The 18,307-nt window shown below is 42.3% G+C and overlaps 1 protein-coding gene across 1 annotated transcript; it reads right to left on the bottom strand.

The window, feature by feature from the left end:
• Positions 1-6,149: 6,149 nt before the first annotated feature.
• LOC135378173 (hyaluronan mediated motility receptor-like) lies at positions 6,150-17,231 on the bottom strand. The gene is made up of 8 exons (XM_064611103.1): positions 17,045-17,231; positions 14,648-14,740; positions 14,511-14,584; positions 9,302-12,315; positions 9,036-9,089; positions 8,862-8,910; positions 7,553-7,729; positions 6,150-6,530 (listed from the first exon to the last, which is right to left on the bottom strand). The coding sequence occupies exons 1-8, from the start codon at positions 17,088-17,090 to the stop codon at positions 6,399-6,401; spliced, it is 3,639 nt and encodes a 1,212-aa protein (XP_064467173.1). The 5' UTR covers positions 17,091-17,231; the 3' UTR covers positions 6,150-6,398.
• Positions 17,232-18,307: the final 1,076 nt, after the last annotated feature.

The raw sequence follows: 18,307 nt of genomic DNA, 5'->3' as shown, positions 1-18,307 counted from the left end.
CTCCCGGCACAGATTCTGACGACCGACGGCGTCTGCTGCCTGCAGAAGGAGACGCAACGGATACTTATCGCGCTTGCTTTTTATTTCATCAGGATTGTTCTGTATGTGTCCCATACAACGGCATTCACTGTACTATGGCAAATTCTGAATTGGAACGCCAACGATGCTTGGCTTTACCGCGAAAGTGGTGCAATGACACACCGGCGCAGCAGCTTCGGAACAATTATGCAATATATAGGTAGATACCTACAATGTAGTGTTGCATACGAAGCTTTTTCTCTACGTGAGACGAAACAGACACGGAATACAAAGCATGAATTTTATAAACGCGGATATTTATTTCGCTGGACAGACGTTGACTACACATAATCGTTCGCTTGCACGTTTCCAATACATGTATAAAAACATAATAATTGGAAGCTACTCGTCCTACCGAAAGGAAAATAAAATTTGATTTGATTTAATTTAATTAATTACTGACTACCTGTAGTTCGACATCACAGTTTCATCGCCAGTCCATCACTTGTCGGCACGCTGTCGCGCCTGTATTGATGCTCAGTATTGAGATACGCTTCATTAGTGGAAAATAAAACAGAATGTGACAACGTCTATTCTCAAAATACTCCGACAGGCTTTTGGGTCGTCCACACGGAGATTTCGGTTAATGCTGTTTTACATTCCATAGCGCTTCTTCGGAATCTATTCTTTGGCCCATATCTTGTCCCGTTTCTCACGTGAATGCACTCTGAATCATCCACAACAAGCCCAAGCGCAATAAGTTTTTTTCTTTCATTGGTCCATCCTATGCTAGACACAGACGATATGCAAGCGCGAATACAGAAGGGATCGGAAAACTGACAGTCGCCGGGAAAATGACTCGTGTGAATGCTAGAGAACGAGCGGGCGTCTTCAGACGCGTAGTGACCTTGTTTATCTCGGATATCCACTCACTCCTTCCCGACTTGCTGCTGGCAGAAAACTGACTCGTGTGAATACAGGGTAACGGACGGCGAAGCAGTTGGTTAGGTTGGCGCGCCATATGGCAGAAGCCTTGCGACACGCGAACAACGGTAACGCTGCGCCATCTCTTAGGCCAGAGCAGAGGCTTGGGAAGTGCCTGGCCTCCGCGTCCCCCCATTGGCCGGCATCCAGGAGGCGGAGCCCCCATTGCTCTTGGTCAGCAAACGCAAGCATACTTCGGTCGACACTGCAGTCCCTGCGCTCGCTTTGCTCGTCACTGAAATTAATCCAATTGTCACTGAATTTAATCCTATGTCTGAACTGAGAGCGCAAGATACACGGACAAAGAACGGAGAAACAGACAGGACGGGCGCTAACTTCCAACTAAGTTTATTGAAGAAAATGAGTAAGAAAGCACAAACCCTTCACAGCACACGTGTCACATTCTGGGCGCACCGGTTCTGAGCACACCGGTTCTGAGGAAGATCAGTTCCTTTTCGATTAGAGATACAGAAGGTGTGCTAACGCATACATCTTGATGGTTATTTATCTTTTCTGCTTCTATTATTTCCCTTGTTAGTTTAGTCTTGCTTCTTGCGATGATATGGCAATCTCGATAGATGGGTTCACATCCATGAGTGTTACAATGATAAGCCAACCATCCCTCTTTTTTCTTGTTGTTCACATGGTTCCGGTGTTCGCGCAAGCGATCATTGATATACATCGCCCTGTTTGGCCTATATAACGTTTTCCACAAGTGAGTGGTAACTTATACACCACTCCTTCATCACAGGGAACAAAGGGATTTCTGTGCTTGGTACTGCATGTGTGCGTAGCCTGGGGACAACTCAACTTACTGAGCTTACTTAGCTTTTCTGGGGCCGAGAAGACAACCCTTGCTCCTGCCCTTTCACCAATCTTTTTTAGGCGGTGCGAGATGTTATGCAGGTAGGGAATGACAACTACTCTCCCTCTGTCGGGGTCGGGTGCCGTCAGTTGATTAGGGCCATGAGCTCGAATTTGCCTGAGCAAGGCTTCAGCTACAGATACCACAACATGCGTTGGGTAACCTGCTCTATGCAACCTCTCGGTTTGTCGTTGAAGACACTCTGCCATTTGATGCGGGCAAGACTTCTGCAACACATTACGTAGGCAGTACTTGACAATCCCTCTTTTAACTAACTTTGAATGCGCAGACTCGTAAGGAAGGAGTGGTTTGTTTGCTCGCGGGCAGTACGCCCAACACATATGGTCTTGATTGAAGGTGAGAGTAATGTCCAAAAACTTGATAGAACTGTTAACTGGCAACTCATGTTCAAACTTAGCAATAGCAATAGAAATAGCAATAGGTCATGGCATTAGACCATTTCCAACAAGGGGAGCTCGAACTGATCCGGTGACAGCCTATAATGCAGGTTATAGTCATGAAAACTCATACAATCCCCAAATAGTCATAAGTCATGACAGTATTCAATTTCCAACAAGAGTAGTTCGAAATAGTTCAGTCATAGTAAGCAATGCAGATTTTAGTGATGACAAGCTCATAAAATCCCACATAGTCATAGATCATGGTACTTTGCAATGAGGCTACTCCAAAATAGTCCAGATATAGTCCATAATGCAGGTTAGTCATGAAAAGCTAATAAAGTATAGCATAGTCATAATTCATGTCATTTTACCATTTCCGACAAGGGTAGTCCGAAATAGTCCAGTCATAGCCTATAATGTAGGTTATAGTCATAAAAGATATAAAATCCCGCATAGTAATAAGTCATGACACTACTCAATTTCCAGCAAGAGTAGTCCGAGATAGTTCAGTCATAGTCTATAATGTAGGTTATAGTCATAAAAAGCTCATAAAAATCCCGCGTAGTCATAAGTCATGACATTATTAAATTTCCAACAAGAGTAGTCCGAATAGTTCAGTCATAGTATACAATGCAGGTTTTAATCATGAAAAGTGTGTAAAATCCCACATAGTCATACATCATGATATTACTCTCTGCAATGAGGTTACTCCAAAATAGTCCAGTTATAGTCTATAATTTAGGTTATATTCATCAAAAGCTCATGAAGTCTCGCATAGTTGTAATTCATGCCATTTACTATTTCCGACAAGGGTGGTCCGAAATAGTCCGGTCATAGTCTATCTGTAAGTTATATTCATAAAAAGCTCAAAATCCCACATAGTCATAAGTCATGACATTATTCAATTTCCAACAAGAGTAGTCCGAAATAGTTCAGTCATAGTCTATAATGTAAGTTATAGTCATAAAAAGCTCATAAAATCCCGCATAGTCATAAGTCAAGACATTATTCAATTTCCAACAAGAGTTGTCCGAAATAGTTCAGTCATAGTCTATAATGTAGGTTATAGTCTTAAAAAGCTATTAAAATCCAGCATAGTCATAAGTCATGACATTATTCAATTTCCAACAAGAGTAGCCCGAAATAGTTCAGTCATAGTATACAATGCAGGTTTTAGTCATGAAAAGCCCATAAAATCCCACATAGTCATAGATCATGGCATTATACTCTCTGCAATGAGGTTACCCCGAAATAGTCCAGTTATAGTCTATAAGGTAGGTTAGTCATGAAAACCTCATGAAGTCCCGCCATAGTCATAATTCATGTCATTATACCATTTCCGACAAGGTACGTGGTCCGACATAGTTCAGCCATGAACTATAATATAGGTTATAGTCATGAAAAGCTCATAAAGTCTCGCATAGTCATAACTCATGACGCAATACCTATGTAATAAATGACCAAGTACTCCTTATTTATCTCCTTATCGTGCAGCAGTAGTCATAAATTACTGGGTTATACTGATTCCAAAGGCGGCAGATACAATAATATGGGTCGGATTAAATTGGCTGACCACTGGATTAATTTGGTTGACCATAGGATTAAATTGATAGACTATAGGATTAAATTGATAGACTATAGGATTAAATTCAGTGACCATGGGATTAAAATGAGTGACCATTGGATTAAATTCAGCGAGAAAACCTGTAGTTTTGGTGAAGCTACCGCACTACAGGGGCAGGCAGCCGAGTTGCACAAGTTAGAGTACTGCAGCACAAAGAAGAACAACACGAAAGTGTTTGTGCACGTCTAATTGCACTTTACATTTCATACATCAAATGCATGACAAATAATTGTTGAAAGAATGGTCATCAAATTATCACAAAATGCGAGTCCAGTCTTTTGCACGAAAAAGCATGTATGGAGGTATAGCGCGGGCACCCACACGACCTGCAGTGGCAACGCAGGTGCACCCGCACTTTACCCGCGACCTGTATCAAGTCACATTTTTTACCGACAAATTTGAGATTAGTGCCGGTATGCGCGCGGATACACCCGCATCCGTGCAAACCTCTAAGCTGAAAGTCACCCTCACCAGTGGCTTTATTTTTAGAGCCTGAATTTTTCGGGAAATATTTTTTTAAATTCGGGGGGGAAAAATCGTGTAAATAAACATGTGCACTAAATTCATTCAAATTCGGGTGAAACAGCTCTCAGTATGCTAAATTCAGGGAGAAATCAGGCTCAGTTACTCAAACTAACTGTAGTGGTTTGGTACAGACAGTGATGTGACTGGATTTGCTGCCAAACAGGTAAGTTAGTGCATTCCTACAGATATCCCAGTGAGGGCAATTTGCCGGACAAAAATCAGGTTTCACCCTAAAGAGGCAACCTTCAATTCCTGGTGCATATTCGGGGAAGAATCGGGTTAAACCCTAAAACTTCAGGCTCTATTTTCATGAACGACCCTTTCGAAGGACCTCATTTTATAATCAAGGTGAAATACTTTCTAAGTTTGCCTTTTCTTTTTTCCATGATGACACTGCTGATATATGGTTGGAGCTGTAGAGTGTAAAATAAGAGTAGGTGATAGCATATTTGGACATGCTTGGCAGATGACCTAGCATATCAGTGAAATGTTAGCTGTGCAAACAGGTTTTTAGATTCATGATCCATCAGGAAAGTTGATTACAAGTTATTGTAAAAAAGCTAACTCATGGTCCCATCTAAAAAATGGATACTTAAAAAAAGGCTGCTTTCGAGAACATGCATGACATTTGCCTCCTCTGTCTTATTGTTCAGTTGTGCCATGCTTCAGCATACTGTTCCTGCAGACAGATTTTACAAAGTGTTTGTATCTACCAGAGTTCGAGGTAACTCGCTACTGTAACTAAGTTCCTTTTTTTGGTAACTTGTAACTTAACTCGGTACTTTTGCGCCGTGGTAACTTTCAGAGGAACTCGTTTCTTTTTCAGGTAACTTTGCCAAAGTAGGTTAAGTTAAGTTCCAAGTTACTTCTAGTTTGCTTTTCACTCATGTGCACATATTTTCTTGCTTTCTCTGCGGTTCCTTCATGGCATTTTTTGCCACTAAACGTGATAATCAATCACTGACAGTATTTTATTAAGCAAGTAAAAACCGCTGCCATGAAATGAAGCTGAACCACTGTGCGCCAACAGGGAGTAAGATAACGAGAGAAAGAGAGGAGGAGAGAGGGAGTAAGATGCAAAACGTTCGAATAGACATCTACCACAGAAACGTAATCATGACGTTGGTAGACAGGCTGAAACCGAAACAAATCGGAAGGAGGGGTCTGGGTTCCACGGACGGGCACTTGTTCGCTGCCTCTTATTGAAAGAAAAGTAGGGCCGAAGGTCGCGTCCCTTTCAGGGACCATCGTAATCCCCTCAAGACCGTGGCTTTCGGGCACGACCTTGTTCACCTCTAGCTTCGAGCGTAGTTCAACTCTACCAAATTTGTGACGCTGTCGAGCACTATGACGTCATTTGTTTACAAACAGGGAGAGGTCTATTGTTGTATATAAACGAAGAGGATCTAAGCGTGTTGCAGTCCTCCGCTGGTAACTCAAGATCTAACTCAACTGCTCACGCGCGCTGCACCTGCGTAATGCTATTTTGTGTCCGAAGTAACTTGGAAGTAACTCGTTCTTTTTTTAAATAACTCAGTAACTGCGAGTTACATTTGAGGCCGAAGAACGTCGTTATTAACTTAGTTACATTTTTTACACAGTATCTTAACTGGTACCGAGTTCTTTTTGACAGGTAACTTGTCAATCTATGGTATCTACACAGTGTATCCGGTATTCAGAACATGTGTGAACAAATTTTGTAAGTTTTGAAAATTACACAGAACAATGAAACTGATTTGCCAATGAGAAGTTATTTTATTTTTCTTCCAATGCACTATGCATGTCATAAGATGAAAACATTGACAAGATACAATCGAAACACAAGAACATATGGTTAAAAGGGGGTACGGTTATTGACCAGAGCAATAAAACATGAAGCATGCAATCAGAGGAAGACGTGATGGCATTCCTCGTCAATGAAATCTAAAACAATCAAACTCTAAAATACATAATTATATGTACAGAAGCTTCGAAGCTGCAACTATGATGCAGGATGAATGTTTTCCTTTAATTCGTTCCCATGTCGTTTTCCTGTTGCCCGCACCAGTTCTATTTCCAGCTTGCCAATTTGAACTCTTTGCACTTGAGTCTGCTCACGGAGCTTGAACAATTCCTGCAAGACAACACCACAGGGATAACTATTCTAAAATGTACCTGTCAGAACGCTGTATCATTAAAGGGACTACAAAATTCCCCGAACACCCCCTAAAATGTTTGCTGAAAATTGTTCTTCCTTCAGAACAAGAAACTGGACTCCTTTTTTTACGATGGAAATTGATGTTCTGAGGCTGAAACACAGAAGAAAGGACAACACACAAAGCGTCAAATGCCTAAGAATGTTTTTAGTTCTGTTCCTGCTGTCGAAAAACCTGCACACCGGAAAATTCTCCCAAATTTAAAGTATGCATTTTTTAACCACGTCCAACTGAAATCGCCTCCAGGCCTCTCCTCCACATTCCCCCTTCCTTCTTGACTACTACGCACGGGTTTGCACATGGCTCACACAACCGAGCATCAGTCCATCATCACGGGCATATCATTCGATTCTGTTTCTCCGCAGGACACTCCTGCCACCACATGCCGTGGTGCGTCACCAGGTGCATTGTGCTTCGCATAACTTTGGTACTTTGTTTACATCCTCTCATGGGAAAACCCTTTGCTTGCCAACCGTAAAACTGTCAAGCAAAAACGAGAAAAAAATTGTGTCAGTCCATTTAAGACCTCCATTTCCATTTTCGTGTCCTGGCTAACTGTCTATCTCTTGTGCCCGAAATCCCCTGATCAATGAATGAGTTCGTGAATTTTAGGTAATTAGACATCTTATAGTTGCATACTTTCTTCGAGAGGACATCTGCGTGCCCGTATAACTCAACTGCAAAATTGACATCTATGCTGTTCTCGTAGTTTTAGAAAAAAAAATCTGAATAAGAAAATTAAAATAAAACACCCTGTATATCCCATGAGCTTATAGTGCAACACATTTCAGAATGCATTGTTTTTGAGAATTGTGGAAGCAAAATACGATGCAAGAAATTTATATATAGCCGCTGTTTGATCTTTTCGTCAAATTTATATATGGCTGCTTCGCAACTTTTCCATAAGAAGGTTCTACTAAACTGCACGTGTGTGAATTACCTGCTTCATTTGCAAATTTTGCTGAGCCAGTTTATCAACATAATGGATCTTTTGGCGATGGTTTTGATGGCCCAGAAGCTTTGCATACTTGCTGCAGACCTCAGAGAGTTGGGATGTCGTTGCTTCATTCTGTTCTTCAAGTGCTTGTTTTTCCAGCTGATACATGTTGAGTTGTTCCTGAAATCCACGCAGACAATGCTTTATAGACGACCTGCGCCCCTATGTCATTGATTACGTAACACCGCCGCGCAAAGCATGCTGGTGGGCACTCTCGGCTTTATCGGCCTATCACCCAATGTATTTTTCCCACTTCTTGCCCACCAAAGCAAGATATAACCTGGAACCAGTCTTCTCGTGACGTCACATGTTTGTAAACAGAGGGTCGTCTATAGTACATATGCTGTATAGTGGTACACTGTTCATGCACTTCCCCAGTTTTCATGCTTCATTATTGGGACACTCTCCACCTCTTTATTTGACCAATGCAGGCATTTACTATGTGCTGCACAATGCATAAATGCGGCCATACTGCTTATAGCACACGTGTAAAGATGCACATTGATGCCATGATATAATGCATTCTCAAGACTCCTGAAGACGTATTGGGGGCGTACATGGGGAAGCAAATATCAGCACCATGAGATGATAAAGTTATGCACTGGGAAATGTCGACGGAACTTTGCTTTGCCTGGCACTGTTGTCAGGCAGCTGGCAGTCAGTGGTTTCACATTTGTTACAAGATCACAGACAGCAAGATTACCTACTACATACTGTAACCCTATTAATTACATTAATTAACAAGATTATCTACTCTTGGCTCGCATTGTGCGCCATTCATGTGAAAAAGGACAAAAGTAGGGCATTTCATCGGCCCGCTTGCACGAACGTTGAGGAAATTCCTCAGTGCCATCCTCAGTAGCTTCGATAGTGCTTCAAGCACGCCCCACGGTAAGGACGGTAGCACGTGCCCAAAGCACTATTGAAGCTACTGAGGATGGCACTGAGGAATTTCCTCAACGTTCATGCAAGCAGGCTCTACCTTCCTTTGGTCTCTCCATGTGCTCTGTTTGCACCCTCTAGCATGAAATATAGTGCTAAAAATTATGCGAGCCTAATTACTAGTAATAGTGCCAAATCCAGTTCTAAAGAGAGCCAGTGTTATCTGGTGGCAAGCCCCCCCCCCCCATGGATTTCCTACCACTCTGGTCTCCTGCCACTCATTGCTTTCATGTTTGTCATTATCATTACTGTAACCACACCATCTCACTGAAGCAATCAATGTAACATGGGTACTGCTGAACAGACTTACCTCAAAGGGACCCACTTTCGCCATGAGTAACTCGTATGCCTTCTGCCACCTGCAGTATTACAGAACTGAGTGTTAACTATCCTACTTCCAACACTACACAGCACAAAAAGCTGCACGTTACATCCAGTAGCAGTTCAAAACGAAGAGCAATTCATAAAGCCAAGGCAAACTTACTTCTCCCCATCAGCTTCTGCCTTCCTTAGCCTGAGCTTCATATCTGAAATGCACCTGAATACAAACAGAAAACAATGAATAATCTAACATGAGAATATTCTCTCTCACCTCAAACAGCACAGTTTGAGGTAAATGAGGTGCTACTATATTATTGCAACAAGATCAATATTTGGAATAGTTCTAATGGTCATATGAAAGTGTCGAGGGAAGCCAATATCCCACTGGTATGAGCTAGTCGACCAAATTAATAATGAAGTGCTACTCACTCTTCCTTGACCTCCTTAAGCTTCTTGAGCTCGTCAGACAGATGGCGATTTTCTTTGTCGAGATGCTGGCACACTGTTGTGTATTTCTTGACATGACGCTCATTTTCCACATTGCTAGAGGACAGCTGCTCGAGAGACTGTTTCAGTTCCCTTACTTCAAGATGCATGTTATTGCAGTCCTCCTTAGCATGCACTAGTTGCTGCTGAAGACATGCAACCTGCTCAGACAGATTCACTTTGCATGCATGCAAGGCATTGGCTTTGTTTGCAATATCTTGTAGATGGGACTCAAGTACGGCACCACGGGCTTGCGACTCCTTCAGATTTGCTTCGAGTTCTGTCCTTTTTGTTTTTTCGACTTGAGCGCAGGCATTTGCATTTTGTAGCTCTACCTGCAGTGTAACAACCTGACCTGCAGTTTTGTTGTTGTCACGTTTCAGCTCTTCATTGGTGGCGGCCAAACATTCAATCTTTTGTTTCATTGCATTGCATAACTGTTCTTTGGCAGCTGCTTCAACAGAAAAGTGTGACAACTGTGATTCGAGTTCCAATGTTTTTGAGTCTTTCTCAAGTAGCAATGCTTTCAAAGTATTGCACTCTTCTTGTTCAGAATCAAGTTTGGAAGTCAGAAGGTCCTTTTCTGACATCAAAGCAATTATGTTTTGCTCTAACTCTTTCAATTTCTGAGCTGCTGTGGCTGTTTCATGCTGAGCAACCTTGAGCTGTTCCGAAGTACACTCTTTCTCCTGCCGCAGGAGAGCTATCATACTTTCTGCACTCTCCATCTTTCCTTGCAGTTGTGCCAGCTGCATTTCTGAGCCAGTTAAGTTGGCACAAGTCTCTTGTAGCATCATTTGCAGTTTAGCTGTGCTCTCTTTGAGACGGCCCATCTCCACTTCAAGTTTATTTCTCTCTGCTTTTTCAATGTTGAGTATCTCACATGCCTCATTTAGTTGCATTTGCAAATTGGCTGACTCTGCTAGGGCTTCCTGAAGCTGCCTCACCACTTGTTGCTTGTCGTCCAGAAGGGACTTTTCGTTGTTGACAAGTTTGCTGTTTGCAAGGCGGAGTTCTTCTACAGTCTTGATGGCTTCATCTACACTTCTTTTCAGGTTCTTCCGTTCGTACGCTGCAGTTGCAGTGACACTTGCCAACTCTGACTGCAGTTGTAGGGCTTTGTTACATTGTTTTACTACAGATTCCTTGTAAGCTGCACTCAGCGCCTGTTCAGCTTTTAGGTCATCAAGAAGCAGGCGGTTCTTTTCTGACAATGTAACCAAGCCCTTTTCATTTTCTTGTAGCTTCTCGCAGTGAAGGGCAGCTTCTCTCTCGAGCATAGCAATGGTCCCGGAAAGCTGACTCTGTCGATCATCTAGTTCTCGTATTCTTGTTGTCCTCTCTATTAGCTGTTCTTCAAGATTCCTTCTTGCTACTTCTGAGTCAGAAGCCCTTTTTTCTGCATCTTCGAGGTTAGAATGGAGTTTGCCCACATCTTCCTTCATAGAGGCAATCTCTATGCAAGCATCGGAAACCTTTGTGCTCAGAAGGCTTTTTTCATCTGTGAGTACTTCTACTTCACCCATAAGCTCTTCCACGTCCTTACACAACACATTCCTGGAATCTTCAGCAGACAGCAGCTGTTGTTCAAGCTCCCTTTGGAAAGTTTTCATTCTGTCGATCTCCGATATCAGTTCCAAGCTCATTTCAGTGATCTCTGCGTCCTTTTGAGCCAAACATTCTTGTAGTTCATCAGACTTTTCCTTTGCGTCATTAAGTTTTGCAAGCAGTTCACTGTTTACTGAAGAGAAAGATGCAGCATTTAACTCTGCTGCCCTCAGCTTTCTGCTCAAACTTTCGTTGTCATTCTTCATTGTCTCAAAATTTGCAGAAAGTTCACTTAGATCTTTGAATGCCTCTGCTAACTGCTTGTCTGCTGCAACAAGTTTCTGTTCAAGATCTTTTTTGCAAGCCTCCAGTTCTGTGACTGACGTTTCACCCTGATGTACCATATTATGGAGTTCATTAGCTTCAAGCTTAAGAGAGGCCAGTGTTTGTTCCATCTCATTCTTATTAGATAGTTCAGCTTTGAGCTCAGCAGAAACTTTGTTAATTTCTGCTTGCAGCAAAACGCTGATCTCTTCTGCATCATGCAGCTTCCGATCCAAGTGTTGCTTTTCACTCAAAAGTTCTGCAACCTGTGAAGATAACTTGGTGCTTTCCATGGAGTGCAAATTTCTGTCTTCTTCAACATAAGTGAGCTTTTCCTTCAACTCCTTTTGATCTGATATCAGCAAAGCAACCTCTGAAGCCCCAGTTTCCAGCTGTGATTGCAGCAAGGCAACTTTCTTGTGCTCTTCAATCAAGCATTCATCCAGGTGCTTGTTTTTTGTTATTTCACTTTTTAGCTCGAAAGTCTGTTGGCTATTTTTCTGAGTTAAAGATGCAATCAGCGCTTCTGATTTGTCCAAATTCTCTTTCAGAACTGCCTTTTCTACTTCGAGTTCCTCTAACATCAATGCCAGACCGTTTTTCTCTTGGGTAACTTCATTCATATTGTGCTGAATACTTTCAAGCTTGCATGTCAGCTCTTCATTGACACTTTCCAACTTAGTCGCTGCTTTAGAAACTTGCTCAAATTTGTCACATTTGGAAAGCAAATAGTCTCTCTCACGCATCACATCCGCCAGCCTTCCTGCTAACTCACATTTTTCACTCTCTCTTTCAGCTAGTGCTGATTTTAAGACTTCAGCTTGCTGTTTTACATCAACAGCTAACTGTTCTAGATCGCTTCTTTGTTGTGTAACCTCTAGTACAGACTCTTCCATCATTTTTAATTTTTGTTCCAAGTCAACTCTGCTGATTATCGCTTGCTCCAAGTCATCTTGAAATTTGCTGCAGTTAATGCAAGGAAGTTCTGATGCCCCTGCAAGTTCACGTTCGAATGCAGACTGCATTTCAGACAAGTTTTCAGTGCTGGATTGGAGATCTAGCTTTAGCTTTACGTTTCTTTCTGCCTGTAGAATAGAAAAAAAAAAGAAAAAGAATAGCACATTACTGTAATGCACCAAACAATGATGAGCAAGAAAAGCATGATTGCAGAATACAAATTAACATGCCGAAGTACACGTTCATTTAGTGACTTGTGCATCAATAGACATTTCAGGAGTATGCTGTCCATAGTTACACAAGCTTGGAAGTATGTTCATTACTATAAATTTGTTGTGGAACATTCATATCTAACTTAGTGAAGTCTCTTCACGGCTGATCAGGCTGCTCGACCATATCTGATATTTTTCATAAAAGTTGCGAGTACAGAGGGCGTAGTTGTGGAGGTCCCAGCTCAAAATATATCCAATGTCCTATGAGGACCAAACAGACAGCGTGAGCGAGAACCTCACATTTTTGCCATTTGTGTGCTTGGCCTTTATCCGATAGAAAACCTACCACGACTTTTACATCATTAGAGGAGCGAGAAAATGACCTCTAGCATTACTCAAAACCTTGCTTCGTCTATCAAGCAACCTATCGGGAACCACCTTCCAAAATATATTCACTGAACGATGCATTGTCACTGTGCGACTTAATTTACAAGAATCATCCCTGAGAATTGGAATCCCAGCCCAATCTCCTGCCGTGACATAATCAGGTTCATAAGACGTTAGGCATGTGCGAATGTTCAAGTTTTTTAATAGCAAAGTGAGTAATTCTATATTTGAATAGCTCCAAAGATGCACAGTTAATGGCGAAAACGGCACAAGAGAGGGCATAAAACAAAGTGGACGCTGTGTCATATATTACGCTCCATACAAATCTATTGTGTACGTACATGTGTGTACGTATGCGGTACACGTGTTGATCGTTGATACGTTGTTGTTGGTCCGGTCATACAACTATTTGCTTCGTATTTGCTTCAGTTTAAAAACCATTATTCGCACATGCCTATAAGACGCACATCACCATAGCTACAAGGTCTCATTTCCCTTTGAAAATTCGTCTGCAACGAATACGGCGCAATGCTGGTTACGGCAGACTTTCCTCGCTCATTCACTTACTGGCTCGTTGATGGAAGAGGGTGGGGTTTCTAGGAGGTGTACAGATTAAAGGCTTCCCTTTTGTGCTGCAGGTCAGCTACGACCATCGTTCTTGCACAAGAGAGCAGGTTAGTTGCACAAAAATGAAAAATTTATGAAGGGGGCCTTGATGCTTGTCTGCTCCTACAAAAGACGCAGTACTATATCCTGTAAAACTTGTGCACAACAAGTCCCTGAGCATGCTCCCAAGATTGCTTTCTGACTCATCCCACATGCTTTTCCAGCCTTTCCTAACGTTTCAGTGTGAAAAAAGAAAAAAACTCTCTTTCGCCATGGCACGTTCAGCCGTGGAAGTGTTGGCAGTATCAGTAGTGTTATGTATTGCAGACATGACTGATCGGGTTTAACCAGCGAAAATCTTGCAGATTGATTGAAATCCGTACATAATTCTGTTCTGTGATATATCGATAGTTCCGCAAAAAACACACGATTGTGAGGGAAATGGCAGGTTTCGCGAGACATGGCCATCAACTCTCCGAAATTTCGCAGAATCGCAGGAAGCTCTGGGCTTTAGTTATAGTACAGTATGATCAATCGAAGTGATGCTAAAGTGAAACAAAAAAATTGAAAATTTTCTAAAGAGAAAGAAAAATAGCTTTTTCCAGTTGTTCAAAATTTCCGGAAATGTTGCATCTCTACTTTCTTGCTCTAATGTTGTGTGAGATGACAATATATCCACTCTGTTTGTCATTTTTGCACCTCTTTTCCTTACAACTTTTGGGATGTGTAAACACAGTCTCTTATTAAGCACCATCGAAGGCATGTTCACTAAAAGTGTGTTTCTGTGCAATGAACTTTTTGGTCAACCACGTAAAAAGAAAAATGCAGAAAATTTTGAATATGATCACCACTGAAAGAACTAGGACAGCGCCTACCCCTAATTGCCAGTACACTGCCATGTGCACCAGATATATTTCTGGCTGCATCGTCTACCTCCCTTGATATCAAGTACAGTAGAATAATACCTTATCCCACCACTATATTCAAATTGTCAAATACATCCTAACGCAACAGCTCACCATTCACCCTTGTACACAGTGTGGAGGCAAGTCCATAATATTGTGCACAAAAGAGAACCTGCTATGGCACCTCCAATACACAATGGAGGCAATACTTACACGACTTCCCGGTGTATGTGGGATCTTGAAGGAACAGTCAGGTGTCGAAGACACCGAAGATGAGGGTGTAGACACTGCAAACGGAAATGGTAGCATGCAAATGATAGCATAACGCAAATTGCTCAGAGTCCACTTACAAGCGCTCCGTGATCTGGCAGGCAAGCCGAACTTCGTTGATGGAGTGTGCACTTGTAGCTGCGGGTTGTAGCTACCAACAGCAGGTGTGATGTCTAAAAGCACAGGAAGAGCTGAATTAGTTCTATGCACAGCATCTATAGCCACTCTAGAAGTGTACACCAAAGAGTGGAGAACCACACCTTCACAACAGCTCTGCAATTGTATACGTAATATGATGCATATGCATTGCGGTTATTTTTCTGTTACATCTGTCTGGTGTCATGTCGTTTGGTGCAGTGTGCCAGGTTTTGTAAATAGGCACGTCTCACTTATCCGGATGCCTCGGTACCAACCCTCTATCGTCTCAATAGTGAATTTTCAGATAAGTGAATCAAGTGTGGGGATGGCATGCAATTTCATTAAACTGGTTTATTACTTCAGAAAGAAAGAAGAAGAAGAAGAAAAAAAAAAAAAAAAAAAACTCCTGCACTTCTCGGGAGCCATCTCTACAGCACTAGACAAACAAGTTTCAGAACTCCTGAACAGAATACTGTCATTGATTGAATATCACACTTTATGGCATAAAATGGAATGAAAGAACCGCAGTGAAAGCAAGAAAATATGTGGACGTGAGTGAAAATCGAATTAAAAGTAACTTGGAAGTTTAAGTTACTTTGACAAAGTTACCTGAAAAAGGAACGAGTTCCACCGAAAGTTACCACGGCGCAAAAGTACCGAGTTAAGTAGCGAAAAACGGAACTTAGAGTAACGAGTTCCCTCGAACTCTGGTTGGAAACGATGCCAACGCCAGCAAACGCAACAAACAAAGGCAGTTGACACGTTGTTGTATAAGCAAATCAGAATTACATTGGTTTCTGGAACATTGTTCCCAGTGCTTCACATCTGGATACGGCTAACGAATTCCAGATTTTAAAAAATCAATGTCTGCAAGCTTCTTCCCGATCACATAGACCGGACAACGAGTTTTCTGGTTTACGGAGTTATGGACAAGCGAGACATGACTGTAATCTTATTTTACCACACTTCTACACCCTCCAACATAGAAATTAGGATGCAGATAGGTCAGCGAGAAAGCAAGTGAGCTGCTGGCGCCATACTCATAGTCTAAAGCCCTGAGAATGGCGAAAAAGAGACAAACACAACCAGAAACTCAAACACCGCTGAAGCTCACACTGATGAGGCAGCATGATGAATGACGCAAGAAGGACACGGATGGAGAGAGGAAGCAGCGATTTATTCAGACCCCCCTTATTTTGTGGCAATTCCTCGCTTTCTTTCCTGTGCACCCCCTATGGGGAATGCCTTTGTTATTTCAGTCATAGACACATGTCAGCAATGACACACAATGCTTTTACAAGGTAACCTCCTTGGGCTTGTGGTACTCTATAAACCACTGCGAGGCAGGAGAGGGGCAAAGGAATGTTTTCAACTGGCCAGGGTAAGCAAGAAATGGTTTGGTAATCACATCCTCAGAACTGCAGATCTCCTTCATCTCCCTCCCAAGGGCTTTTGAAGGGGGTGAAGCCTTTATGTGAGAGAGAAAGAGATATGGAGCCCTCAAATGTTTTTGGGAGATCGTGTTTGCCTTTTTGTTATTATTATTATTATTATTATTCGGGCCTTAAGTATGTTTATCATCACCTGCTAGCTTGCTTTTTCGCTGTTCTATCTGCAGCCAAATTTATTCATAAAAATCATGCTGCGATATATTACATAAATGCACACAAAAAGCGTTCTGGACAACACTTTTCGTAGTTCTTATATTTATCGACTCGGTATGTCACCTTCTTTCACTTGTGCGCATTATTTAATTTTTAAATGCTTCCACACCCATAACGAATTATAGAAGCATCTTCGCTGTCGTGTATCAGTAGGGCTCATCTAACGCAACCCAGTACAGTTCTTGGAACAAGCGTATTTCTCTACAACCAACCTTCCCTCGTAGTCACAAAAGTATACTACATCCATAAAAAAGAAAACGGAATCACTTTGTACACAAAAATCGTAGCTTATAGAGGGGTTAGCAGGTACTGAAATAGCGCTATCTTATGCATATTAACCAAAAACCTTCAACAGAAGGATTTTAGTCAATAAGGACTGCGTCCCATCCCTTTTCATTGAGATGCTTGAGCAGTTGAGCACAGTAGCATGCTTTTCGGGCAATGCAAGACTGCTTGCAATGGTAACTGTTCATTCGTACACTCCTCCGAAAGAGAAAAGCAAGGAACTAACGTTTCTGTGCTGTAACCAGTTCGCAATAGGCAGAATGTAGTTGAAACAATCATACGGTAAGCGTACTTTTGAAACTGCTCACAACGAAAACCGAGGTGGCATTGGTCTTCTCTTGGTTAGGAAGATACAGCAACATAAAGGCTACGTAAGGTACTGTTACTTACTTTGAACGTCATTAAAGCGTGTAATTTTTGCACGTGGGAACGACATTTTCGGACTGCATACAAATTCGACTTTGGCTTTAGAGGCTTGACAAAGCCCTGGGCTCAAACCACAGCTCGCCTCACAAGCCTGTTGACTTCAATACCATCAACACGCCAACAGAAAATTTTTGAAAAGAACGGCTTCTGACCAAAACCAATGGGAACAAGCGATGTTTTGTCACGTGACCTTATTTCACCATTCACGATCAAGCTCGAGATCTCGAGTTTTCTCGAGATTATGCGAGACTACAAATACAAACTAGAACGGATGGACGTATGAATCAGATCAGAATCGGATTTAATTGAATGAGTGCAGGACATTTGGTCGACGGTACCCGATCGTGGTTTGGGGAAGCGACAAATATACTGTTCGTTTCTGTGTTCCATCTATTTTATCCTGAACTCAGGGATATGTTGCAAGCCTTGCATATGCATATTACTCTTATGTTCAACAAATACTGCGCATTTCTCTTTGTTGGGTTGTAACGTACGTGTTCAGCGAAGGGTTTTTGAAGATAAAGTATACCCACGTTTGCTAAAGCGTTGTGGGTATGCTTTATCCGCACACTCCGTGTAGATCGTGTAAAATTATAATTGACTGTCAAGTTCATTACCTCACACCAGCCACTTAGCCGGTCAGTAATGTCCTCTACTAATTTGATACTTCAGCTCTGTTATTCCGGAAACTCAATGCTTACCACTGTGAAGCTTCCCTTGTGCCGGAGATGTGTAGTGACTGCTGAATGCCCTCATAATAAAGATGCCGAAAGGAAAGGAAAAAACTTGCATCTACAACTCTTGCTGGCCCAACTGTGACGGCTGGTGCATTGCAAGGACTGTTGAACCCTTTGGCCTCCTGTAACACAAGCCTCTCCTATCCCCCCCTCCCCCCCCACACACACATCGCATTCCTCAAAATTGCAAAAACTATCCTACTTTGTCTGCAGAGAAAATTGAACCTCTATGCAAGCAGGGGATAAGTCGAAAAATCCCAAACCAAGAAAAGGGGCCTGATATGATTGTCCGCCCCATTGACACACGTGCATTTTCCGTTTCTAACCCTCCTGTAGCGGGTCAATAAATTGCAATACGGTCCTAGGCGCCGACTGCGGGGGGGCGCGGGGGCCCTTGCCCCCCCGGAACATGAACTAGGGGGGGGGGCGCCGCCTCCCCCGGGAAGTCCCGCTAAGAGACTGACACCAACCTTTGGGGCTCGGCGCGCCC

This window comes from Ornithodoros turicata, chromosome 1 (assembly GCF_037126465.1).
Source record: "Ornithodoros turicata isolate Travis chromosome 1, ASM3712646v1, whole genome shotgun sequence".
Lineage (NCBI taxonomy): Eukaryota > Metazoa > Arthropoda > Arachnida > Ixodida > Argasidae > Ornithodoros > Ornithodoros turicata.
This window is presented reverse-complemented; position numbering and strand designations above follow the sequence as displayed.